The sequence below is a fragment of the Setaria viridis genome, chromosome 3, assembly GCF_005286985.2.
Source record: "Setaria viridis chromosome 3, Setaria_viridis_v4.0, whole genome shotgun sequence".
NCBI lineage: Eukaryota > Viridiplantae > Streptophyta > Magnoliopsida > Poales > Poaceae > Setaria > Setaria viridis.
This window is the reverse complement of record NC_048265.2, coordinates 10,205,335-10,230,616: the sequence shown is the minus strand read 5'-3', so window position 1 is coordinate 10,230,616 and position 25,282 is coordinate 10,205,335. Positions and strand designations below refer to the sequence as shown.

Below are 25,282 nucleotides of genomic sequence, written 5' to 3'. Positions count from 1 at the left end.
TAAACATAGTCTAATTACAAAACTAATTGCACAGATGGAGTCTAATTCGCGAGACGAATCTATTAAGCCTAATTAGTTCATGATTTGATAATGTGGTGCTACAGTAACTATTTGTTAATGATAGATTAATTATTAGACTCCATCTGTGCAATTAATTTTGTAATTAGCTCATGTTTAGTTCTTTTAATTAGCACCGATCATCCGATGCGACCCTGCTAAAGTTTAGAACATCGTATCTAAACCCCCCCCTGAAATAGGCAGATATTTATATATACATACCCCCTTTCTCCAGCTGCCCTAACAATTCGATCCTCTTCCTCGCGACCTCGCGGCGGCGAGGCGACTTCGCTCGACCCCTTTTCCTCGCGGCTCCCTCTTCCCCATCCCGTCGTTGCGGCGGGTGCAGCCATCGATCAACGCCTACTCCCTGATTCCCACCCGTTCACCGCCCCCCCGTTCGTCACAGATCCATCAGGAATCTGGATCGATTTGGTAAGGAAACCGTAGTTTTCTTAGATTAAATTTGCTGGCTATTTTCTGAGCAGTCGAACCCGCAACGTTCTCGATCGGATGAATACTCCAACCATCCGGTTTGTCGCGGATTCGGTTGCTATTTGTAGGAGTAATTGCAAATTGCTTTCCCCAAAATTTTTTGGGTTCAGCTGAACTCCATGCCCCACGAAGCCCGATCTAGGGTTTTGATTGGTGTAACGCATGCTGCCTCCGGTGCTGTTGCTCGTTACAGCTGTGCGGCTGTTGAGTTCTTCATCTTGCAGTGGAGAGCTAGTATGGTGGGCAATTGGCATATGCAGGAGTTGTAGGCTTGTAGCCTGTAGCCCCCCTTTTAGCGGATTGAATTCAGAAAAAGCTCATCTTCTTTGTGATTTGCACCTTTAGCTTGTTAGCAGTTGTAATCGTGTGGCATGGTGACATGCAGATTGCTTGAATTATGAACAAAACAGTAGTCAATTCAGAATATGAATGGATTTTGCTTTTATCGGTGATAGATTTAACTGTGTTTTGGGTCTTTCTTTCGATCAGAGATTAATAATAATCTAAAATGGTGTGCAGCTTAGGTTAAAATCAAATAATATTTTGTCGGGCGGAAAATACAAGGCCTACACCAGAAGGAATAGTGGAATACCCTTGTGCCGCAGACGAAGAGCTGTCTCTCTGTGCAGTTTTTATTTGGTTTATTCTTTTTGCAGTTGCAGGGGGAGAATCAAAACATTATAGTGGAGAAACAATTTCATTTTGCTTACATTTAGTTGATTTGTTGGGCCATTAACCTAGTTGAACACTGTGCAGATTTATATAGGTTAAAAAGTGATCAGTTTACCAGGAGCAAGATCTAGCCCTGATGGGTACTGAAGTAGAGTTATTTTGGTCTTTCTATTCACTCTCTCCTGATATTTAACGTTTTGAGTAAGTGTGCAGATTAGGTCTTAAGAATGGATTGGATTAGGATTTCTTGCAAGGGCATGAGCTTTATAATTTCCAATCACACAGTGGGCTGTACAGGGTTAAATTTACAGGAATACTACTTGTTGGTGATCCTAAATGATGCATATGTTGTGAACCCTGGTTTGTTTTAGCTGCCTGTGTACCTTTTTGTCTACTTAGTCTTGCACACTGACGACCTTTATTGAGGTATTCCTTTATTCCCATGGTTTCTAGATAAGAAAATATGTATAGGCACTCTAGTTCTCCTTATATTGAAGATGTTTCCTGATACTGTTCTTGCTTACACTTGCAGGTTTAGTGTCAGTTAGAGAGCTGAATCATGGCAGAGCACTTGGCTTCGATATTTGGCACTGAGAAGGACAGGGTCAACTGCCCTTTTTATTTCAAGATTGGGGCTTGTCGTCATGGGGATCGCTGCTCCCGTCTGCACAACAGGCCAACCATATCACCAACTCTTGTGCTTGCTAACATGTATCAGCGCCCTGATATGATAACCCCTGGAGTTGATGCTCAAGGCCAACCTATTGATCCTGAGAAGATGCAGGAGCATTTTGAGGACTTCTATGAGGACATCTATGAGGAGTTGGGCAAGTTTGGTGAGATTGAGAACCTGAATGTCTGCGACAACCTTGCTGACCACATGATAGGGAATGTCTATGTCCAGTTCAGGGAGGAAGAACAGGCAGCTGCAGCATACAATGCTCTTCAGGGCCGCTTTTACTCTGGCCGCCCGATAATTGTGGAGTATTCTCCTGTGACCGACTTCCGTGAAGCAACCTGTAGGCAGTTTGAGGAGAACAGCTGCAACCGTGGTGGCTATTGTAATTTCATGCATGTGAAGCAGATTGGCAAAGATCTCAGGAGGAAGCTCTATGGGCGTTCCGCTTCGAGGAAGTACCATGGGAGAAGCCGAAGCCGAAGCCCCCCACCTCAAAGGAGGGGCCATCGTGATCGTGATGACTACCATCGAGACCGTGATGATTACCGCGGTGGTGGTGGTGGTGGCCGGGGTAGAGGCAGCAGGCATGACAGGTATGATGATGGAGGTGGCAGAGGCGGCAGGCACGACAGGTATGATGATGGTGGAAGGCGCAGGCATGGTAGCCCACCCCCAAGGCGTGGGAGGAGCCCAGTCAGGGAGAGCAGTGAGGAGCGCAGGGCCAAGATTGAGCAGTGGAACCGTGAACGGGAGGCAAAGCAGTGAGATTTCCGTGGCAAGTGTCTCGAGATGAGCATTTGCTGGAGTTGTTGCTTGGCTCGTCAATTACTGCTATATTCTAAGTAGTTTTGTGTTGGTGATATTCTGCTCGGCTAAATTTGTAATCAGACATGTAAACTTCATTTATTTCTATCTGTATTGCGTTGGATCATTTGCTAGTTTGCTGTCCAAGCTAGCATTGGTGTGAAATCATTTGTGGTGTTAGTGTTATGTCAATTGTGGCCTGTCATTCTGAATCACCATCTGGTTTTTGGCCCTGTGTTAAGTTGCTCCTTTGCTTGCCTGCATGGCCATAGAGATGTGCTGGCATTTTGGTCTTTGTAGTTACTTGCAGCAGGTGTAATTCAATTTCGGGGTCTTCTTTTGCTTCCCTGCTCCTTCCTTTGTTGACTTCTGAACCGGTTTAGACTGGGTGTGGAAACACAACGAGCCAGGAGGCAAAGCTGTTGACTTTGGACTTCATACGCGGTGCAGAGCCTAGAGCTCGAAAGCAGGATGCACATTCCCTGATGTGGCCCCTCTCCTGCATAGTGCATTGCTTTCACGTGCCTGGCTTTGAGCTGGATCGGCGGCTTGGGCTCACCGCTCGTGGAGGAAGAAGATTCTTCTGTTGGCATCTTCCACCGTACCGGGAATATCCTGCTCCACAGTCGATGCTCGATACTCTTTTGCCGCAGTTTCGCTCGTTCATTCTCTGGCGCTGGCGCTGCTTCAAGTTCGGACCAGGGAAACCGCGTAAACAGAGCTTAAAACAAATCGAAAGCACGTGATGGCGTGAATGGCGGTCGGCCGGTCGATGCGCGCTCGGCCGCGTGTTAGTGTTACACGGCCTCATGATCTTCCCGGCGGGGCGCGGCAAAAGCAAAACCAGGCGCCGAGGCCTGCGCTGCGGTTTGGCACATCGCCTACGACGACCACCCGTTTGACGAGCTGGTGCGGTGGCCATGTGCCGCCCGAGGCCGTTGGCTTCGGGTGACGACGAGCGTTCCCCCGTGCCGTTGCGTGCCACGGCAAACAGGAGGATGCATGCCCCGGCCCGGGGCTTTGAACTTGAAGCTTGAAACAAGATGCGCTAACCCCCCTAGTCCCTTGAGCTTTGGCCCTTGCACACTTGCGCTTTATCCGGAAGAGGTGTCCCTTCTCTTGTCATCATTCGCCTGAGCGGCACGCTAACGCTAACAGTGACCTGACGTAGACGATATCTGGCCCAACGCACTGGCGAGCACGCAATGATTCGAGGACCAGCTCGCTCACATCGTCGATAATCAAACAGCTCACGATCCGTAAAACAAAAGGCGTCAGCAACGATCTCGGGTTCATGTTCATCCGATGATCCACTCTGCCCCCAGGCTCTCTGACGTGGACGTCGAGGGGGACTGAGACCGGGTGACTGACAAGCCGAGCAGCGTCTCTGTGCGACTGTGTCTGTGGGTGTCAAATGGACGGGTACCGAATTGATAAAGCGTACGTACGTCTTTGCAGGAGCCACTCGCAGAATGGCAGCGACGGAAGACTGGCGTCGATATCCGGATGGAGGTGTCGCGATCACCGGAATGCCTTTCTGCGAGGTGGATGCGACACAACGACATAGCAAAGCGCGAACAATAAGCTTTGCTGTTAAACTAATAAGTCGAGCAATAATTGTGCCGAGGAGAGCCGAAGGGAGCTGCGACCTGCCGCCATCTCGGTCGTTTTAACTTTTCTTTTCTAAATTCATAAATACTATTATAAATACTATTATGCATCTAGATATAGTGTGTGGACAGGTGCATATGAATATAAAATTTTTTACCATCTCATGATCGGCGAGATCGCGACCCTATCCTATCCATCAGCAGACACACAGGAACGGAAGAACCTTTTTCTTTTGGTCAAAAGCGTTAGCTGGTTAAGAACGAGACGCAATCGCACGTCGATGAGTATGAGATGATCCAGGTAACGCAAGCATATGGAAACAAAAATCACGTTTTTGACAAGGCTAAATGCCTGAAAACAGAAAAGCTGTAGGACAGAGACAAAACAGGGGACGTACAGATATCCTTTGACACAGGAATAGAGATAAACAGATAAGCATAGTCCTAAAGAAAGATAACAGCAGCGCTGGCCGAGAGAGGCCCGCCCGAGAGACCCGATCGAGGGAACTCGGAAGCCAGCACGAAACCGCCCCATCCAAAGGAGCCGAGAGGAAAACGTGGAGCTAGTGGTAAAACGAGGGGAGAAAAAAAGGGGCAGAGCCGCAGAGGGCAGGGACGACGCGGCCGCAGATGATTCGCTGTGAATTACCGCACATTTTGTCCAAAAATCGTTAAAAAGCAAGAGAGCGTCCCCTGCCCCCTCGGTCGATTTCTTTCTCTCCCCCTTCCGTTCCCGAAAAGCTCCCCGTGCTTATAAATACGCGGCTCACCCCGTCCCGTCGCCCCCTTCCGATCGATCGATCCCCACCCCCCGGATACCACGGCCACCGCCTCCACCAACCGATTCCGTTCCGCGCCCCCCTCCCCCGACCCCGAGGGCCGAGGCTCTAACCGAGGCGAAGGCTCCCCGGCCCGCGGATTCCCGCAGCTCCCTGCGCCGATCGCGACCCGCCCCGGCCCCGAGGTGAGGCTCCCCGAATCCTTCCAGCGAGGTTGTGTTCCCTTCCCTCGTCGAATTGTCCTGGGCGGGCGGGGGAACTTGCTCTGCTTCTCGGTGTCACTGTGCCCCCGCGAGCGATTGGACCCCCCGGGCGCCGCGATTCGGGCCGCGATTGGGCGCTGGGGGGCGCAGTTTGCTCGGAGCTGTGAGGGAGGGGGTTTCGTTCTACCGCCTTGGTGCGCCTTTGGTTTGGGCCGGGGGCCGGCATTCCTGCTGCGGTCTCCGCGGGAAGCTACTGGGTCGGTGTTCAGCTGGCTCGCGGGGTTTGTTTCCCCGACGGGTTTTGTGGTGTAGCTGCACGATCGATCGATTGAGGCAGCCGAGCTCATTTCGGAGTTCAGACTGTGGACTGTGGAGCTACGGGGTCAGCATTGTCGTCGGTGATTCGGTTGTGGAATTTGACTTGTGGTGGATCGAGGACGTATATGGTTTGAAATTTGTACCATGGAGTATGGTTTTCCATTTGGGCCGGCTGTACAGATTGGAAACTCGCCTAACCAATCACCATAAGCTTTTGGTAGGCGCAGAGAGTTTTACTTGGGAATGAGAAACTCTTAGTTGAATGGGGTTGGGAGATAGCTATGGCAGTTCTCGGCATGATCATAGCTGATTAGTGATGAGATATGGTTCTAACAATTAGGGAATAATTTGGAGTTTTAACAGTTCTATCCAAATTTTGGTTTGGTTGGAAGAATTTGGTTCTAGTTCGTTCTTCATTTTGTTCTTTAAATTCGGTATTTCCAGTTAGTCACTACTGGGCCTTGGGATTTTGCAGTTGCATGCATTTTGGGTCTAGGTAGTTTATGGTACGGTTGTGGTGCTTTAAATTGTTTTTTTTTTTTTTTTTGCTTTGGTTGTTGTGATGCAACGTGAGCTATGGAATAAGAGCATGAATGGGTAGAGAGGAACAAAGCAACACCAAGAGAGAGGCTAACATGGCAGTGGAGAAAGTAGATAAAATGTGCTAGACTGCTAAATTTGTCGACCCCTCATCTCAAATAGAAGCCTCTAATCTTCTCAGACAAGGAAGGTGACAACAAAATAAGGCAAGTTGTCAATAAAATGGGTAATTGATCAATTTATTCCTAACCTTGGGATCTGCATTGCTGTTGCATTGTAATATTCGTGAGTTGTCATAACTTCTTCTGCTGCTTACTTTTCGCCCACTTTGCTGCTTGGACATATGCTCATAAGTACTACTCTCCTAGTAAAATAACTTACTCTCAAGCTTTGCGGTGGTGGACATGGTAGTGCTATGGTGCTGAGAAGTTATGATGTCCATGCAACACTGCACGAGAGAAACCACCCCCCAAAAAAAGAAGTGTTGCTCAAACAGTACTCGTTGACTCCTCTCTCTCTCATATATTTCCAGTCCTCCTTTGGCAAGCTCGACGAAAAGGAAACTTAGGCCAGCTGATTACATTATTATTTCCATTGTGTCATGTTGTTTGTTTGTAGGAGAGATGAGTGAACCAATCCTGTTAGGTGAAAACATTCAATGGCTAAACTTTTCTTCTTCTTTTTTCCATCCTACCACTGCAATGCATTGCAAGCTTGATACCCTCTGTTAGAATGTTATTTTTTAGTGTTCCCATGCTACCTTCTGCACCCACGCATGAATTTCTGTTTAGCAACTGTTTAAGTTCTTATGGACTGTACTGCATCATCTCTCAATATGTGTTTGAAGCCTGAGATTTTGTTCACCTAGCAATTCTTGTTCATTAGTCAAGATTGTAGTAGTCGTCATGCATCATGACCTAGTCTCCACAAGGCATCATACCCAGGCTTACTAATTGACATCGTAACAGGACTGTTAGCTACTCCCTCCGTCCCAAATTACTATTCGTTTTGGCTTTTCTAGATGCATCACTTTTGCTATGCACCTACGTATATACTTATGTCTAGATACATATCAAAAGTGATGTATCTAGGAAAGCCAAAACGAATAGTAATTTGGGACGGAGGGAGTATGTGTGAGGCTTAGTAGTTGATGGCATGGAGATTTGAAAAAAAAGAAAGAAAGAAAGCAGTTACTGTTCAACCAGGTAGCTGTACAGTAGGCTTTAGAAAATTGCTCCAATTACATGTTGCAAGATTGGTCAGCACTTATTATCGACTGATGGTAGTAACCATTATACCAAGTGATTCCGACTATGGGTACATCTAGAGTTGCAGAGTTGTGGTTGCAGATGGTGGCTAACCAAATGGCTGCCCGGGTTTGAATGTCGAAGTGCCTTATTGAAGCCATTTAGTCCTTCTTTCTTATCTTGCCACACCATACACTACACTGGCATTAGATTTGAACTCCTGCCTAATGTTAAATTAATATTGCCAGTCAATATCAACCACATGGTTGTCACTTGCTCACACATGGTCATTAGACCGAACGTGGCCCAGAGTCCAATACGGCTAGACTATGGTGTGTGTGTGTCTTTGCCCGGTGTAAATTCTCACTGCCTCTGTTGCTCCTGACTCCAATGTTATTCCAAGACTGCGGCAGCAGGAGTAATGCTTAGGCGGCACGCTATCTTGCACCCCTGGTAGACCCCTTGGTGCAGAAGGGCATAGATTAATGCAAGATTTCCACAAGTGGCATAAACTTTTCTGTTTGTTTTGCCAAGTCTTCTATTCCTCCTTCCTGGTTGACATGTAAATAGTGCAGTAAATGTTCAACGTTATTGCCTACCTGGTAGGAAGTTACATTGTTTCTTTGTTTCTTAACATAACTACCTACATGGTCACCTGTGAGCAAATAAATGAGTAACTCAATAATGCATAGCTGTAACTTGATATGTTCTGTCATAAGTGTGGCCCCATTGGCGTCGAAAATTGCCCATCAAATGCAATCTTCATAGTGTGGGTTATCAGGATATGATGCATAGCCTTTTATAGAGCTGGTTTGGTCTGTCATTTAAGATGCAACACCATCTGCAGCATTTCCATTTGAACAAATCATACTAGAGAAGATCCACATCGAACCAAAATCTGATACAAAATAATGTATATGAGCTAAATTAGGTCAGCTAATCTAGTAAGTGGGTACCTTGTATTTCAACCGCTATTGTAGCTGCTACAGTGTCACGCTATAGTTGTGTTGTGCCGCTGCCGCTGTTAATCAGCCTTGCACCTATGATGCTATGAGCCCATGACCTGTTACTGGACATTTTAGTTGCGATTTTGCTATTGATTATTTAATGCTTTGAACATGCTTCCGTTGCATTTTACATCTCTACTTACCAAGGTTAGATTGAATGCTGACCATCTTTGAACATTCTTATATGCAGGGAGAGGTGATGATAAAGGATAATTACTAACCAAACTTGCTGTAATTTTCCTTAAGGAACATCATGTCGCATAGAAATATGGTCTGGACACATCAGTCTGTTAATCCTGGATGGGAGCAAGTACATGTCCAAGTTCAAACTGAAAGTTCCTATTATGGAGGTCCTGGAAGTGATCCGTCCAACCTGGGTGTGCAAGTTGCTGTTGGAGTTCCAGGAAGTACTGCTAATGTCGGTATCTGTGATCTGCGGAATCATGAGCACCAGCATGTTCATAATTCATACCCACATGCTGGTGTTGCTTCAAGTTTTGTCTTCCCAACTACTGTGTACAACCCTAGCATGGCAACAGCAGCTGTGAGCGTATATGTTCCTCAGACTCAAAGCTTTGGACTGGGCAATGCGCAACCACCATCTTTATATCATTCCAGAGGAACTATTGATGAGAGTAGCAGCAGTGTCAATTTTGGTGATGGTGCTAGTGGATTCATCAAAAGAAAAAATGCAATGGTGGCTGGTAACCATCATTTTTTTCATGGATTTGCAGGCTCAAGTTCATCTGCTCATGTGCCTCAGAATCCTGCATATGGGCCATGGAATGCTTCGTTTCAATCAAATTGTTTTCCCAATTCTGCAGCTTCAAACCCACCAGAGTACCGCAGTAACAATGGCTGGCTATTCTTAGAAGGATCTTCTGCAGATGTTCCTAGCAGTTTCAGTTCAATGGCTGCTCGTCCAGAGTTGGTACCTCATGGTAACTATGTGTTTCCAGCCTGTCACATGAGCCAGTGCAATACGTGGATTCCACAGGCTGCAAATGGTGTTGCTCATGGAGTACCACAATGGGGATATATTAATGCAGTGGCCAATCCTCCAGGTATGTAAACCTTCTGAATGAAGATAAATTGATCTGATGTTTTGCTGAATGATGAATTAAGGGACCATTTCATTGTTTACTGTTTTTTTTAGATTTGACAAAGTCAAATTACTATTTTTGTTAGCTTTGCTAGTATGTTTAGCAGTAAATTTCTTCTATCATGAACTGTCTGGCCATAAAATCGAAATCTTTGAGTGTGAGATACTTGGCAACACTTGATTTTAACAGGCATTGTTGTTCATCAGGGACCACAGACATGCCGAGTGGAAATATTCAAGCTGGCCATTCTTCTATTCATGGGCCTCTACCTCATTTCTGCCAGAATTCTTTGCATACTATGCAAGTACCTCAAATACAAGTACCCCATCAGCAGTTCCTCAGTAACAATGTGGTGCATGGTTTAAATCCTTCTGCCGCAGGCCTTCCATTAGATCCAAGAATGCTGGCTCTCCCATTCAATTCTGAGCACACTTTTGGGCATCCAATGCATCCACCTCTTGCAAACCAAGTTAACAATGGGGTTTTAAGAATTCTGCCATATCAGGTAGCCTCATATTTCCAAATTTTACCCCTAAATTACTTGCATAGTTGCATGTATCTACTAATGACATGCTGGATGCTGGAAAATATGTCTTGTTGAATATTTTACGTGTCCACTGCAGTCTTATCTTTCTTGGTAATCATGTAAACTTGCATTACAGTTCATATTTTCCATTTGGGCCTGTGTTGTCTATCGTGCTTCATACTCATTCTCGAAGCACAATTCATTTTTATATAAATAAAAAATAAACCAGGAGGCACGACAAATATAATCGATGTCAGAATTTTGCTGCTGATGTTCCCTTCATAGTCATGGAAGCCTTGTAGCCCTTCTTCATTGACATACTTCATAATGTTGGCCATCAAGTTCCAGAAATTTTGTTCCCTGACTTTTTAAATTTGGTACATTATACTTAAGGGAAACACATAGCCATCATATCACAATGTATCTCTTCACTGCATTCATGGTTGCTTGAATAACTTGCATTAATTATTGTCTGAAAATCCCTTTCTTTTTGCTAAGATTTATAATATGTTTGTTTTATTGCCGTGATATGTGAATCTCTAATCCCAGCTACCTGCTAGCCTAAACTAGAAAGATGTATGCAATACAAAGTTACAAACGTTGTCACTGCCATGATGTTACAGCCTATCTGCAATATCTGCATAACTAAACATGCTCCCCGTGAATGATTCCTATTTCATACAGCTATCTCAATTAATTGCTGCATCGGTGCAGAATGCTACAGTGATGGATCGATCAAGGATACATGAAGCAGGACATGTTATTGATGAACATAGAGACATGCGTCTGGATGTGGATAACATGACTTATGAGGTATGCATCTCTTTGGGCTTGTGAATTCCTTATGTGCCTTTTTTCTGAACATGTGCATAACATGACTTATGAGGTATGCATCTCTTTTGGGCTTGTGAATTCCTTATGTGCCTTTATTCTGAGCATGTGCGTATCTGATTAAATTATTTTTCTTTGCATATTCTGCAGGAGCTTGTAGCGTTGGAAGAGCAGATAGGCGATGTCAATACTGGTTTGACAGAAAGTTACATCCAAGAGAACTTGAGGTCAACTTTCTATGTTCCAGGAGCAGCTGGCGTGTCTGATCAGTTTTCTGAGCTTTCTTTGGAGAATGATGCTTGCATAATATGCCAGGTTAACATCTTGCCATGTTCACATGTGAATGATAATATGTTGACTTTCTTAATCATTAACCAGCTACCTGGTACATGACAGATTCCACCGTTGCACATTATCATAGTATAAATGACTTGTACCTCATGAGTTTTAGAAGTACTAAATTACTGATAACAGTCAACCCATCATGTTCGGCATTTACTCAAGGTAACCAAATGCATGCTTTCTTGTTGTCAGGGATAATTCGGTTCATGTTTTGCAGGATGAGTATGAAGCTAAAGAACTTATAGGAATCCTTGAATGTGGCCACAAGTACCATGCCACGTGCATAAAGCAATGGTTGATGATGAAGAACCTCTGCCCCATCTGCAAGACAACAGCGTTGTCATCAGATAGGAGGAATGGATGACCGTCGCCAATAACATTATTGGTTATTTACCGCGAGCAAAATTAGCTCGATTTTGTATATAGACACGGTGGCCTGCTTGTATTTGCGTCCCCTTTGCTGTGGACATAAACTGAGCTTCCGAAAACTGTACAGACATTTTGTAGGATAATTTAGGCGTTAAACAGCCCCCATGGTGTGTAAAACTCCCCCATGATGGCCTTGCTAGATGATCCCTTCTACTGTACATTGTATTTATCTTTACTTTTCTTTTCTTTTCAAAAAAAGAAAAGCACGAGAAACGTGTTAGTTCTGTACATTCTGGAATTGAAAGAACGAAAAGATTTCGTCGCTTATGGAGCATTCTCTAAAGCTTTATGAAATTTGAGTCTTAGCAGACGCTAGTACCCACATGCCATGCTACATCGGGCGCATTTGTAGATCACGGGCTCGTACAGGCCACATGCTTTTGCTAACTTCAACGGTAACACTTCCATGCCAATTGCCAATCATATTGATACAGAGTAACCTTGTAACCAATACGGAGTAGGATAGCAACTTTCACCATGGTAGCAGCCTAGCCAATTTCCACTATGGCAGTATGGTTAACAGTTTAGCAATTTTCAGCAGTCTAGCAAAGCAAATAGCCTGCTGAAGGATGCAACTATACCAGCAAATAGACAAGTTGGTCAGAAAGGAGACAGTACACAGACACAAGAAATGAAAGCAACAAGGTAGAAAGGCCTATATGAAAGAATCTGAAAGCCGCACACTTTCACATCCCTAGCTATACCAGCAAGCTTAAGTCCTGAATGAATTAATGTATCAAATGGCAAAATGAACACGAGACACCTGTAACACATGAATACAGATTGAGGACCATGACTGCAATAACATCCTGCACCCTCTACTACAAAAGTATCAACCAACCCAAGTACATGTTCTATCCTTCCAAGCTAAGACGAACAGCAAGCAGACTTCTTCACTGCGGACACGTCGTCCTTGCCGCCGACATTGATGGTCTGGCCCTTGGGAGGCGCCGCGGGGTCATCACCGATGTCAAGGGCCTTCTTGCTTACCACACGGTAGATCTGCGTGAGCACCTCGGTGAAGGCATCCTCCACATTCATTGCCTCCAGGGCTGACGTCTCCATGAAGAAGGCATTTTCTTTCTCAGCGAAGGCCTTTGCATCCTCAGTCGGGACGGCCCTAAGGTGCCGCAGGTCTGCCTTGTTTCCGACGAGCATGATCACGATGTTGGCGTCCGTGTGGTCCTTGAGCTCCCTCATCCACCTCTCCACGTTCTCAAAGGTGACATGCCGTGTGACATCATAGACAACTAGTGCCCCTACTGCTCCACGGTAGTATGCACTTGTGATAGCACGGTATCTACATAGGCAATGGAAAGTTATTGTTAGTTGAGTGCGGGAAATGTTTGAATGGCAAAAGCCAAATAAATAATGCTAGTCCTAAATCAACTACAGGAATCAATGCCACATATCAATCTAACTGTTGTATATTAAATTTGCAGGCCCGTGAATCCTGTCTAACAAAGCAGGCCGTGTCAGCTCCTGCCCCTGAATAATCTGCAGATTCTGGCTACTACAAATGTGATAGATTGAGAAACGGTACGTGCAATTACGGAAGATATGAATTAAGTGCAGATTCTTTTCATTTCTCTCTGAAGCATCGAAGCAGTCCGGTTGCGTGAATGTGCAGCAGCAATTAAGGGGTCACAGACCAAATTAAGCTACAAAGATCCATACGACGCGGACATCCACTCGCTAACGAATGGACGGATCAGATAAGCGGAAGGAGATCGATGAGGCTCGTCGAGCTCGGCTGGATCTGGGGCGTGTACCTTTCCTGGCCGGCGGTGTCCCAGATCTGGGCCTTGACGACCTTGTCGTCGACGTGGATGCTGCGGGTGGCGAACTCGACGCCGATGGTGGACTTGGACTCGAGGCTGAACTCGTTGCGCGTGAAGCGCGAGAGCAGGTTCGACTTGCCGACGCCGGAGTCCCCGATGAGCACCACCTTGAAGAGGTAGTCGTAGTCGTCGTCCGCCCGGTACGCCATCGCCGCCTGAACTGGGCGCTGGAAGTGAGGGCCGCTGGAACTGCGCTGCGGCGGCGCGGGACGGGGTGCCTCGGCCCTCCCTCCCTGACTCTGGGCCGGCGGGGCGGCGGCGGCGGCGGCGGCGGGGAACGGGCGGTGGAGGTGGAGGAGGGGGAGCGGATGGGAAGGGCGGAGCGGAGCACGCGGACGCGGGTGCGGGTTTTTCTCAGTTTTCCACCACTTTTTTGTTGGGTTTCCCTTGGGTTCGTGCGGCGGGGTCGGTACGCGTTCGGGGCGTCGTGCTCGGTTGGGCTAGTCGCCTAGTCGGGCGGACGCCGAGCGGGCCGGGCGGTGGTGCCGCCGTGCCGGGTTGAGCGAGGTGACCGAGGACCCGTGGAAAAGGGCGAGAAAACGAGCGAAACGGCCGTGTCCCGGCTCGTTTTTGGGCTGGTGGCAGATTGCGCCTTGTTTTCTCGGCAGATGGCGTGGAAATGTCCAGCAGCAGTTTTTGAGCGGTGCAGATTCTGGCTGAGCGTGCTGGGAGAGCCAGGGACCAGGTTGTCGAGAGATCAAACGGTCGCACTCAGCTCCGGACGCATCAGGATCTGGATCTGGTCCTGTTGCTGTGGCTGGCGCACGTAAATTGAGGCCTTGTATAGTTGCCAAAGTTTGGAGGTGCCAAATTACTGTTACAGCACTGTAGCACACTGTAGCGTTTCGTTTATATTTGTGAATTATTATCCAAAAATTGACTAATTAGGCTCAAAAGATTCGTCTCGCAAAGTACAACAAAACTGTGCAATTAGTTTTTAATTTCGTCTACATTTAGTACTCCATGCATGTACCGCAAGTTTGATATGATGGGAATCTTCTTTTTGCATAGTGCCAAAGTTAGGAGTTGGGGGTGAACTAAACAAGGGCGGAAACTCCACATACGGTGACGCTACCTGACAAGATCAAAGTTTCCGTGCCACAGATTAATCAGTGGGTATGACCTGGACACACACTATCGAGCTTATTACAGCACTGGTGTGTTTGGTTCCATGGACTCATATCACATTGAATATTGGATGCTAATTATGAGGACTAAACATAAATTAATTATAAAACTAATTACACAGAGGGAAGCTAATTCACGAGACGAATCTATTAAGCCTAATTAATCAGTCATCAGCAAATGGTTACTGTAGCACCATATTGTCAAATCATAGACTAATTAGGCTTTATAGATTGATCTCGCAAATTAGTCTCCATATGTGCAATTAGTTTTATAATTAATCTATATTTAATACTCCTAATTAATATCTAAACAGCCAAACACCCCCTCCATGTGCTGGCTGTAAAACACTGCATGCATGTGGAAGAATATGGTGCCTGCGTGCCTCTACGGTATGGCGCTCTCTGCGTCCGTACAATGGATTTCATAAGATATTGCGTGCCATCTCTTCCAGGTGACCAGGTCTGTGTGAGATACTGATCGAGATGCCACGAGCTGGACGTTCTCGTCGGTGCTTGTCTCGTGCACACTGAAGTAGCCCCCAGCTGGGAACATATGTGGCCATGTTTCCCGGGACCGGGAGTACTTGCTTGGGAATCATGCGGTGGTTAGCAGCTGCGCTGCTGCTGCTGCTGCTTCTGCCGGGAAGAGATCATGAGATTTTTTTTTATCAAGGCAGACTTTATTAGAAAAGCTTAAAAATTCAAGACCGCCAGAGACTATCCATCAGCACATACTTTTTCACTTGGTGAACAAACATGGCCTCACTCCTCTGCTTACCTCTCCCATTGATCATGACAATTGAAACATGAAGGTGTTTTCATTGATCCATCCACAATTTGACAAGCTAGTATATTGATCAGTTATTGGAATTCATTCATTCATTCATTCATCAGGCATGCTCCCCGAACGTGCAACACCTACATTACTTTACGTCCACTGCCGCACCTGCTCCCCATAAATCATGTCGCGTTTGACACGGCAACAGCGGCTAGAAAGATTCCCGAAGCGGAGGCCTTTGAATGGCATGGCAGGGTGGCCCGCGCCGGCCATTCGTTCCGACGTCTCCGGCCGGCCGGCCTAATCCCTATGCAAGCAGTAGTAGCGCTGCCATGGCTGTGTGCTGTGGTCCTGTCCTGGTCTGGTTCCCCAAAAGCCAGGAGAAGCTCTCCCGATTCGTGCTTCACTGGCAGGGGGCAGCCAGGCGCTGGCAGTCTGGTGGTACAGCGCGGTTTGTTGACATCGTGTCACGGTGCCTTAACCTGTTTCAGCCAGAACAACCGTGACCGTGACTCCGTGAGTGGAGTGACCGTGATGTGGACGGGAAGAGTCTAGTGTGGAGGAAGGAACACAGCACGGGGAAGAACGAGGTGTGGTGAGCTGGTGGCTGGCCGTCTGGGTTCGCGGACCATGGCAGGCAGCCAGGCAGGAGCAAGACCGCACGGGCGATGGGATCGGTGGCGTCGTCGACCGCGCAATTCCAGCCGCCCGCCGTCCGTACGCTCCTCTCGCGTCCCGCTCCTGTATCTCCGCCATTACTGCAGTCGTTGGGAAGGCCTCGTCTCTCCTCTCTCTTGATCCGTGCGCGCAGCGGTCGCCGGCTGCTATGTTTCTATCTACGAGGTGTCAGAGTCTCCTGTGGGGGAGCACACGGGTCGTGCAGGCCGACCGTGCGCCAAGGCTTCGACGATGGCCGTGTTCCGTCCGGAGCGGCCACAGCGCCATAGCAAGCACCGTGAGAAGGCGCGCGAGACGGTAGCCGATCGATCGGTCAAGAACACAGCGCACACCACCAAGCTCTCCCCGCCCGTGCGCCGTGCCAACGTAACGCGCGTCATCGGTCACCCGTCACGCGATTTTTGCCCGTGCGCCCGGCCGATGCGGAGACATGGAACCCGGGCATCCGCCGCGTGCGCGCGTCGTCTCCACGGGAGTCATGCAACGCGCGTACGTGCGGTGATCTCGGCTGCCCGCGCCCAGAACCCTGGATGGGCCGTTTCATTTTTATTCGCCATGCGCGTAGGTGTGGCGAGCGCTCGGTTGGTTCCTGCGGACTTCGGCGCCGCACAAAAGACACACCTCCCCCGCGATCGAGTCAATCCACTTGCAACCGCGCGCACGTACGCCCGTGCGTGCGTGCCGTCGGGCGTCGGTGCCTGCCACTGCCAGCGCTGGCGCTGGCCGGCCGGCCCGAAACGCGGCGGCCATTTCCCAATCAAGAGCCTCTTCCGGGTCGTCTTCTTCCTCCTCCCGCCTTAACTCCGCGCGAGCGAAAACGACACGCATCCATGCGCGCGCGCGCACGCGCGGCCCTCCGGGTTTCCCTCCAACCCCTTGCTAGCTCCGCGCCATTTACTCGGCAGTACGTCTGCGCACCAGCTGCAGCGTCCGCTAGCTAGAATACTGCGAGTCCTGCGATCCTCCTCGCTCGGAGCCCGGCGATCCTCCCGCTCCGTCTCCGTCGCCATTCATCATTCGATAGAATCGATACCAGCAGCAGACCGAGCAAGCGTGCGTTGCCGTGACGCGTCACCTGTGAGATCGGATCGTCAGGCAGGTGGGAGCATCTGGGGGAAAACGATCTCCATCTGGAAGGGGGGCGTCTGTTCCTCGCTCGCTCACGCAACGCTGAATTGAAGGGAAAGAGTGGAAGACCGCTCCATTCGCATTAACGCAGCGATTTGACTGCACACGAGTTGCCACTGGAGAGGAGTAAATTCTAGATTGTGATCCTAGCTTGCTAGTTTTCGAAATGTTCCCAATAAATTCTACCTTGAGTAGGTTGCATTGTGGGTTTTCTTTTTCATGCCGGTGTAATTCAACTTGTCAATTCTAGTTTTAAACTACCCCTTTCGTTCATGTTTACAAGACGCACACGCATATCAAAATTCAAATTTTACGATCTTTGACCAATAATTTAGCTATCGATTTTTTATTTTTGTAATGTAAAATTTGATATGGTTGGATTTGTAATCAAATTTATTCTCTAATGGTTATAAATTTATACTCATAAATAATATAATATAAGATAAATAAATGATCAAAGTTTAATTTTGAAGATTGTGCTATATCATACCACGTCTTATAAACAGGAATGAAGGGAGTATACAAGTACGTGCTGTTTTAGTTGTCACTAAAAGAATGTTGTTGAAATATCGATTGAATTATTTCCTTTTGAAACTCACAATTAGTTCTACCATTATACTCCCTCCGTCCCACAAAGAGTGTCTTTTTAGACTCTAAAATTTGTCCCATAAAAAATATTCTTTTACCTCCTAGTAAATCTTATCTAATTAAATCAACACTCACAAAAAAGCGTATGGAACAACGCAGCACTCACAAAAAAGCGTATGAACAGCGCGTACAGCCAATCAAATGATTAACTAATGTTATTTCTCTGATTTCAATGCACGTGCATTTATTTAAAATCCAGAAAACTAAACAGACCGTATGATTTTCAATCACAATTAGTATTAGTTACTAGAGGCAACATAGATATTTCTCACCACTACTATTGTATTTGAAATTTTCTAAAAAGACACTCTTTGCGAGACGAAGGAGTATACACTACCGGAGAATGGATCTTTCGTCCACTGCATTAGTGCCGATTGCAATTGGGCCCAGTAATAATGTGAGTATTAGTACCGGGCCTAACAGCTAGTCCTCGAGGGCCGCCTCGTGACCCCCTTTAGTACCGGTTGACCCAACCGGTACTAAAGGGTGCACATTGGTACCGTTGGTGCCCCACCTGATACTAATGTACCATCGAGCCTTTAGTACCGGGTGGAGGCTCCACCCGGTACAACCCTTTAGTACCGATTGGTGCCCCTAACCGGTACTAAATTCCCTCCTATAAATCCGCCTTCTTCTTCCTCCTGCCCGAGCCATTCACCACAGCTCGAGCTTCATCCTATCAATGGCGCCATAGGGAAGGTGCTACCAGATTGAAGATCATTTTGTGGGGATTTCACTCATTCAAGTGTTCTGAAGGTTAGAAACTTCATCCTCCCTCGATACATGGTTAGCATACTAAGTTATATGCTTTAGAGATAGAGTAATTTGTGATTTTTAGAACAAGGTACAATGGAAAAAAATTCATTTATATGCATGTGTTATTTAGAGCTCATATTTGTGATTTTTAGAATAAGCTACAATTTTTTGGATGCTATGTTTCATATTAGTCAAAGAAATTGATATGAGGTTAGAGGAATAATTCCATAGTGTAGTACTTTTCAAATATGAGCTAAATAAATTATGGCAAATGTGAGCGAGATAAATTGTGGTACATAAAGGTAATAAAGATAATAAGATGAAATAGAGGTATGTAATTAGTCATTTTTAGAATAAGCTACAATGGAGAATTTTTTTTCATGTATATGTTATGTTTGAACTAAGTAAATTGTGGGGAAAATATAGAATTTGTTCATAGTTTAATCATTTGCAAATATGAGCTAAATAAATTGTGGTGCATAGAGATGGCTTGCTGCTGGAGGTAGTGGTGATGGTGGGAGCGATCGTCGTTCCTCTCGCGGCAAGGGGAAAACCATATGATAAGATGAAGAAAATGAGCATATGGGAGAAAACAATACTTCGTTATTTGCAAAGATGTCATGAAGATGTTGTTGCGGCGGGTCAGGAACCTCCTTTTGGCGGTCATTATGCTCCACCGCTAGTCCCGGGTGTTTCAGGTCCACTTAGTACTACTATTGCCGAAGGCACAAATAAACAACAGGACAAGGTTGGGTCAGTGAAACCTTCGTCTTCACCGTCCAAGAATGTTTAAAGTCCTCCTAAATAGTACTCAGTGGAGGGTTTGTCATAGTGTATCATACTGTTTGGGTCTGAAATTTAAATTTGTATATTTCTATCTAAACTTTCAACAACATTTGAGTTTGTCGTAGTATATCATGTTGTTTGGGTCTGAAATTTAAACTTGTATATTTCTATCTAAACTTTCAGCAATATTTGAGTTTAATGGTATTTGTATCATGTTTGTTATGTTTCATGTACAATTGTATGGATGATTAGAATATCTTTGGTTCGGTAATACTTTGTAGATGAATCGGCAATGGATGTACAATGCAGGCAAACGTTCCATGTAGTACATTAATAGCTTGCGTGGTTTTCTCAATCTGGTAGAATCCAACAAACCGCCGTCCGGTTTCATTTGTTGTCCATGCAGAAATTGTAAAAATAAGAAGGATTACTCATGTAAAAAGACTATTCACGCCCATATATACTGTTTGGATTCATGCCTATATATTTGTTTCATTGCACTTAATGGAGTTTGCTAACAAAAGTATAGAATTTTGACTTAATGTATTCCCTTCTACTCGTTACATCTCTATTTTTTATTCTAGCAAAAGAAATCCTAGTCGCAACCACACTATACTATAGACTCGATATCGTCTGTAATCCAAACATTGGATCCTAGTATATTAGACACAACATGCAAAAGTGTGATTAAAAGTTCATAGGAGAAAAATGGTCAAATGCGCCTGCCTTTCTCAAATTGCTACTGCTCCGAGTTTTGAAAGTATCTACGGCCTTGTTATCCTAAAATCCCAATTTTGGCACTATGCAAAAAGAAGATTCCCCATCACATCAAACTTATGGTACATGCATGAAGTACTGAATGTAGACGAAATCAAAAACTAATTGTACAGTTTGGTTGTACTTTGCGAGACGAATCTTTTGAGCCTAATTAGTCAATATTTGGACAATAATTCACAAATACAAACGAAACGCTATAGTATGCTACAATGCTGGCGCAGTGATTTTGGTTGTCCAAAATCGGGCAACTAAACAAGGCCTAAGGCAATCATACACGCAAGCAAATCAGATAATTAAAAATGGTACACCAATCATCATATACAAAACTAGAAAAACATGTTACACTATCATACACTTGTAAGATCGCTTCAGTGCAAGAATCACTAAAAAACAAACCAAAACGATAAATATATCTACTAAAGTTCAGATAACCGTATAACGTTTTAACCCCGTAACGCCTGTCAAAACTCAAATTTCTCCGTCACCTGCAGAAGTTGCATCAAGCAACGCAACCATTGTGTATCTAGATGCCCTGCATTCTCAGTACTAGCATCGCATAGTATTAACCACTATGCCAACCTCATACTCTCTGATGCAAAGGTACTGACAGAAGGGCCAGGCAAAAAGGCACCTGCCAGCCATGTCATCCTTGCTTGGCAAACTGGAAGAAGGATCAAATCACAGTGTACTTTCGTCTACTCCAGCTAGTAGCTAGCTCTCAGCACTGTAGCTAGGCATGTCCATCCATGTCTCCATCCATCGGTAATCCCTCTTCAATTTCCCCCCTTTACCCTGCAAGATTCAACCCTGCTCCCCCTATCTCACCAGTCACCACCCCTCCATTTTTACGCTCTCACAACAATTCCACGGGATCCAGCAAAACAAACGGAAGAGTGTGCGCGTGGTGGCATTAACTGTGGTGTAACTCTGCTGCACTGCACGATGGGGTAGTAGGTGAGAAAGCCCATTTATAAGCACCGGGGGGAAGAACAGGAGAAGAGCCATAGCCAAATGCCCAAATCCATAGGGTTCTTCGTCCTCCCACAAACTGTTCCTCCACAGATTACAGGAGCAGCAACAGCTGGGAGACACAACCCCCCTTACTCGACCTCTCGATCTGCTTCCTCTGGCCTTCTCACCATCTCACCAGTCACCAGCCAGCACCCATCGATCGAGCACAAACCACCACAGCTGTCTCGCCGAAGGCAACAAGGCAGGAAGGGCCACCGGGAATCCGTTGATAAAAGGGGGGCAAATCGAAGCAAGCATGGCGTCCTCCAACAGGCACTGGCCGAGCATGTACAGGTCCAGCCTCGCCTGCAACTTCCAGCAGCCGCAGCCTGACATGAACAACGGCGGCGGCGGCAAGTCCTTGATGTCCTCAAGTATGTCTCTGATCTACTTCATGTTGCACCTCACCACCTGCATGTTACTGTTTCTTGCTGCATGCTGATCACCAGCAGCATACGTAGCTAGGGTTTGGTTTCTTGAAAGTTTGCGCCGAATCCGCCGGCTTTTTGCTTAAACTCTTTGTGATGTGCGTGTGGTTCTCTGATGTTCAGGGTCCGAGGAGAGTGGAAGGAACCCGGAGCCGAGGCCGCGGTGGAACCCGCGGCCAGAGCAGATCAGGATCCTGGAGGGGATCTTCAACTCCGGCATGGTGAACCCGCCGCGCGACGAGATCCGCCGCATCCGCCTTCAGCTGCAGGAGTACGGGCCCGTCGGCGACGCCAACGTCTTCTACTGGTTCCAGAACCGCAAGTCCCGCACCAAGCACAAGCTGCGCGCCGCGGGCCAGCTGCAGCCGTCCGGCCGCGCCGCCCTGTCGCGCGCGTGCGCGCCGCCGCCGCCTGCGCTGGCACCCGCCCCCATGACGCCGCCGCGGCACCTGCTCGCGTCCCCCGTGGCGCCCACCTCCTCCTCGTCGTCTTCCTCTGACCGGTCCTCCGGGTCGAGCAAGTCGGCGAGGACGGCTGTCTTGCTGCCGCCTCCCGCGGCGGCGGCCATCCAGGGTGTTCTGCCGGCGACGGCCATTGACTTGCTTTCACCGAAGCCGACGCCGGCTCTGGCGGCACACCAGCTCTACTACCACAGCCAGCAGCTCATGGCGCCTGCCGTGCCGCCGCCGATGCCCGAGCTGATCACCTCCCCCGAACCGTTCCTCCTGCAGTGGCAGCAGCAAGGTGGCCACTACCTGCCGGCCACCGAGCTCGGCGGCGTCCTCGGCGCCCACACGCACGAGCCGCCGCCGGCCATGCACCCGGCCGTCTCACCCAGCGTGCTCTTGGGCCTGTGCAACGAAGCTCTAGGGCAAGACTGCGTCGACATCATCAGCTCCAAGCAGCAGGGACTTGGCCATGGCCAGTACTGGAACACCACCTGCGGTTCTGATCTGAGCAGCAATAACAAGACCGACGCCGTGAGCGACGTGATCAGGGACGACGAGAAGGCCAGGCTCGGGTTACTCCACTACGGCTTCGGCGCGGCCGCCGCCGCTGCCACTTCGGCGCCTCTTGCCGCTCCTGTGCAGCCAGCCGCTGCGGATGCCAGTACGGCCATGCTGCTTCCAAGTTCTGCGCCGAGTAACGTTGCTGCTGCCACGAGCTCCGTACTCACCGATCAGTTGCAAGGTACGTGGCAACTTAGATCATGCATGTTTGATCCTTGTCTGTTGTCTTTTTCCCTTTTTCTGTTTGGTTTCCACAAGCATTGTTGATTGTTCATGCAAATCGTGTAAGCATGCGCATAGAAGTGTACGGTCTTCTTGTCCTGGCCTGTCTCGATCTACTTCCAAGCTTGGCTGTAGCGAGAGCTTGGCATGCCTGGGGCAAGGAGAGTACATGCCACTTCGATGATAGGGATGCATGGCTCCAATTTCTCGCGATCACATCGGATGCCAACATGTGCATGGTGTGTCGCAGGCAATGAGACAAGGTTAGGCATGCATGCATGTAAAATCTCCTGTGCGAGCACCGATCTTGTCACGCTGTGTGGCGCACCCTGTTGATGCGTAGGGATCGACGTTTCCATGACAAGGATACACAAGGGTAGCTTGTCAGCTTGTTATACAATACGCATTGCACGGTAGCTTTAGAGGTAGAAAGAGCCAAAAGTTGTGAGCTGTTCCCCATTTCATGATTGGAAAGCACCGTGGTGGTGCAACAAAGTCATACAGTACTAGAGGTACATTACATACAGTACTGGACACATAGAACAAAGTCGGTAAACACAAACATAGGACAGGAGAATATGCACGCTCATGAAAAAGGACCGTAGTTAGCATTACTGGCCATTGTCCAAATTAAACATTGAGCATAAGGATCCAAAAGAGGACTTTATGGTATAACTGCAAACATGTTGATTGTTTAACTGCAAGGATTGGATTTTTATGCATGACACTGCACGGTAATTGGACTTGCGCAACAGTAACGCTATTCCACGTTGTACTACATGATTTATGTGAAAAGACTAGGATGGGATGATGTGAAATGAACCATGGGGACGATCCAAAAGCAGAGATCGATAGCTTCGTGAACAGTGGCAAACTTGGGTATGGTTCGAGGTCATAAATGGCGCCCTTGTATGGTCTTGTCGCGGTGCTTCTTTCAAGATGGGGGGTGAAAGATCGTGAGGGCTTAATTTGCATGCGTACGTTTGTTGAAAAGATTGAGAGCGATGGCTGTCAAATCGTCTCCCTGCTCCATCACCAAGCAAACGATCGAAAAATCTCGCTCTTGATTTCACATAGTACTAGCTAGGGCATTATTCCAGTAGTTTCTGCCAAAAGCTTCGAAAAGCTGCTAGTTTGGTTTCAGTATTAATTCCATACGCGCTCTCTGTTAATCTGTCAGCAGGGCTGTTGGACCCTGGGCTGATCGGAGGGACGCCGCTGCCGCCGCCGACGGCGACGGTGGTGGTCGTGGCCCGTGACGCCGTGACGTGCGCGGTCACCGCGCAGTTCAGCGTCCCGGCGATGCGCCTGGACGTGAAGCTGGCGTTCGGCGATGCGGCCGTGCTGGTGCGCCACACCGGCGAGCCGGTCCTCGTCGACGAGTCCGGCGTCACCGTGGAGCCGCTGCAGCAGGACACCCTCTACTACCTGCTGATGGTAATGAACTAGTGATCATACATTTTGCTAGGGTTCGTTCAGAAAATAATGCTCAGTTGCACTTCTCGTGTTAATCTGTATTTGATCCCCCTTTGTTTCTCAATGACAGGTGACTCACTGAATAAGCTGCCGGACGGGTCAAAGAGACCGAAGAGCCTTTATATTGATGTTAGCATGGCATTTACCAATGCAATGCACGCGTGCATTTGGGAGTCCTGCTAGCTGATCATCGTATCTGTATTTTCCTTAAAGTAATTAGGTATATTTTGTCATGTATTTTAAGTCCGTATCAAACAGCATTATGTCTGTGTTTAATTTGATGCAATAAAGCCATATCCAGGTTCTGGGGTAGCACTGAAATATGATTAAAGCCTCTGACCTTTTTATTTTGAACGGAGACTATAGCTATTAGCTATGAGCTCTGGAACATGACAATTGACATGCTATTGCGGCATTGCCATGGTCTGTGATGAGAGAGGCAGGTGAATCTATGGTATGGCCTGCAGGGTGCAGGGGGGAGGTTTGATGATGGAGGGTATCAGATGCGCAGCGGCCTTTCCGTGGACTTGATGATCACGACGACCTTGTGGCACTGTGGATGTAGGGAACATACATTACGTGTGGGCAGGCCTCTCCGTGTGCAGCCTGCTTTGCTGCCCCGGGCAGAACCGCAGGAGGACTGATCGTATCGAGCGGGCGCCGGCTGACCAACCGGACGGTTCCGCACCTGTGCTCAGGCTCTGCCTCATCCTCTGTCTTCTGCCGCACGCACAGGTTCATCTCAGGGGAAAAGGAGGGAGTTGAATGAAGCCGTCTCTCTTATCACTGCGTGCGTCTCCCTTGTGCACTGGCCTCGTCTCTCTCATCCACACAGAATCAAAGGGGCAGGTCTGTCGTCAACAAAGTGACAGACGTGCCTGCAGCACCGCTCCGGTACAGAATGATCTTAACGGTGATGTTTCGTGGTCCATTGATCTGCGGCAGCAACAATGCAAGTAATAACTACTTTTTCT

At 47.5% G+C, this 25,282-nt stretch overlaps 4 protein-coding genes across 8 annotated transcripts; 3 read left to right on the top strand and 1 right to left on the bottom strand.

Moving 5' to 3' along the window:
- The first annotated feature begins 286 nt into the window (after nt 1-286).
- Nucleotides 287-2,899, top strand: LOC117849461 (splicing factor U2af small subunit B). Of its 2 annotated transcripts, XM_034731022.2 has the most exons (3): nt 287-492; nt 1,072-1,650; nt 1,757-2,899. In XM_034731022.2, exon 3 carries the CDS (start codon nt 1,784-1,786, stop codon nt 2,666-2,668), a length of 885 nt encoding a protein of 294 aa, XP_034586913.1. In that variant the 5' UTR covers nt 287-492; nt 1,072-1,650; nt 1,757-1,783; the 3' UTR covers nt 2,669-2,899. The 2 variants fall into 2 exon arrangements, with proteins under 2 accessions (XP_034586913.1, XP_034586914.1); XM_034731023.2 differs by lacking the exon at nt 1,072-1,650.
- A 2,195-nt stretch (nt 2,900-5,094) lies between these two features.
- On the top strand, nt 5,095-11,909 carry LOC117848303 (probable E3 ubiquitin-protein ligase ZFP1). Of its 4 annotated transcripts, none has more exons than XM_034729650.2 (6): nt 5,096-5,281; nt 8,602-9,475; nt 9,721-10,019; nt 10,755-10,853; nt 11,022-11,186; nt 11,431-11,909. In XM_034729650.2, exons 2-6 carry the CDS (start codon nt 8,665-8,667, stop codon nt 11,575-11,577), a joined length of 1,521 nt encoding a protein of 506 aa, XP_034585541.1. In that variant the 5' UTR covers nt 5,096-5,281; nt 8,602-8,664; the 3' UTR covers nt 11,578-11,909. The 4 variants fall into 4 exon arrangements, with proteins under 4 accessions (XP_072148777.1, XP_034585541.1, XP_034585542.1 ...); XM_034729651.2 differs by having other exon boundaries at nt 5,096-6,363; XM_034729652.2 differs by having other exon boundaries at nt 5,096-6,383.
- A 365-nt stretch (nt 11,910-12,274) lies between these two features.
- Nucleotides 12,275-13,864, bottom strand: LOC117848304 (ras-related protein RABA1f). The gene is made up of 2 exons (XM_034729653.2): nt 13,415-13,864; nt 12,275-12,942 (listed from the first exon to the last, which is right to left on the bottom strand). The coding sequence occupies exons 1-2, from the start codon at nt 13,630-13,632 to the stop codon at nt 12,510-12,512; spliced, it is 651 nt and encodes a 216-aa protein (XP_034585544.1). The 5' UTR covers nt 13,633-13,864; the 3' UTR covers nt 12,275-12,509.
- Nucleotides 13,865-21,132: 7,268 nt separating this feature from the next.
- On the top strand, nt 21,133-24,723 carry LOC117847965 (WUSCHEL-related homeobox 12). The gene is made up of 3 exons (XM_072292677.1): nt 21,133-21,546; nt 21,724-22,791; nt 24,016-24,723. The coding sequence occupies exons 1-3, from the start codon at nt 21,429-21,431 to the stop codon at nt 24,279-24,281; spliced, it is 1,452 nt and encodes a 483-aa protein (XP_072148778.1). The 5' UTR covers nt 21,133-21,428; the 3' UTR covers nt 24,282-24,723.
- The last annotated feature ends 559 nt before the right edge of the window (nt 24,724-25,282 follow it).

Excerpts from the sequence above, each read along its gene's own strand:
- LOC117849461 (XM_034731023.2), top strand. The coding sequence starts at position 1,784 with ATGGCAGAGCACTTGGCTTCGATATTTGGCACTGAGAAGGACAGGGTC.
- LOC117848303 (XM_034729650.2), top strand. The coding sequence starts at position 8,665 with ATGTCGCATAGAAATATGGTCTGGACACATCAGTCTGTTAATCCTGGA. Across the intron at positions 9,476-9,720 it reads TGCAGTGGCCAATCCTCCAG|GGACCACAGACATGCCGAGT; the intron begins GTATGTAAACCT and ends GTTGTTCATCAG. Across the intron at positions 10,020-10,754 it reads TAAGAATTCTGCCATATCAG|AATGCTACAGTGATGGATCG; the intron begins GTAGCCTCATAT and ends GCATCGGTGCAG.
- LOC117848304 (XM_034729653.2), bottom strand. The coding sequence starts at position 13,632 with ATGGCGTACCGGGCGGACGACGACTACGACTACCTCTTCAAGGTGGTG. Across the intron at positions 12,943-13,414 it reads GACACCGCCGGCCAGGAAAG|ATACCGTGCTATCACAAGTG; the intron begins GTACACGCCCCA and ends TTGCCTATGTAG.
- LOC117847965 (XM_072292677.1), top strand. The coding sequence starts at position 21,429 with ATGGCGTCCTCCAACAGGCACTGGCCGAGCATGTACAGGTCCAGCCTC. Across the intron at positions 21,547-21,723 it reads CAAGTCCTTGATGTCCTCAA|GGTCCGAGGAGAGTGGAAGG; the intron begins GTATGTCTCTGA and ends TCTGATGTTCAG. Across the intron at positions 22,792-24,015 it reads ACTCACCGATCAGTTGCAAG|GGCTGTTGGACCCTGGGCTG; the intron begins GTACGTGGCAAC and ends ATCTGTCAGCAG.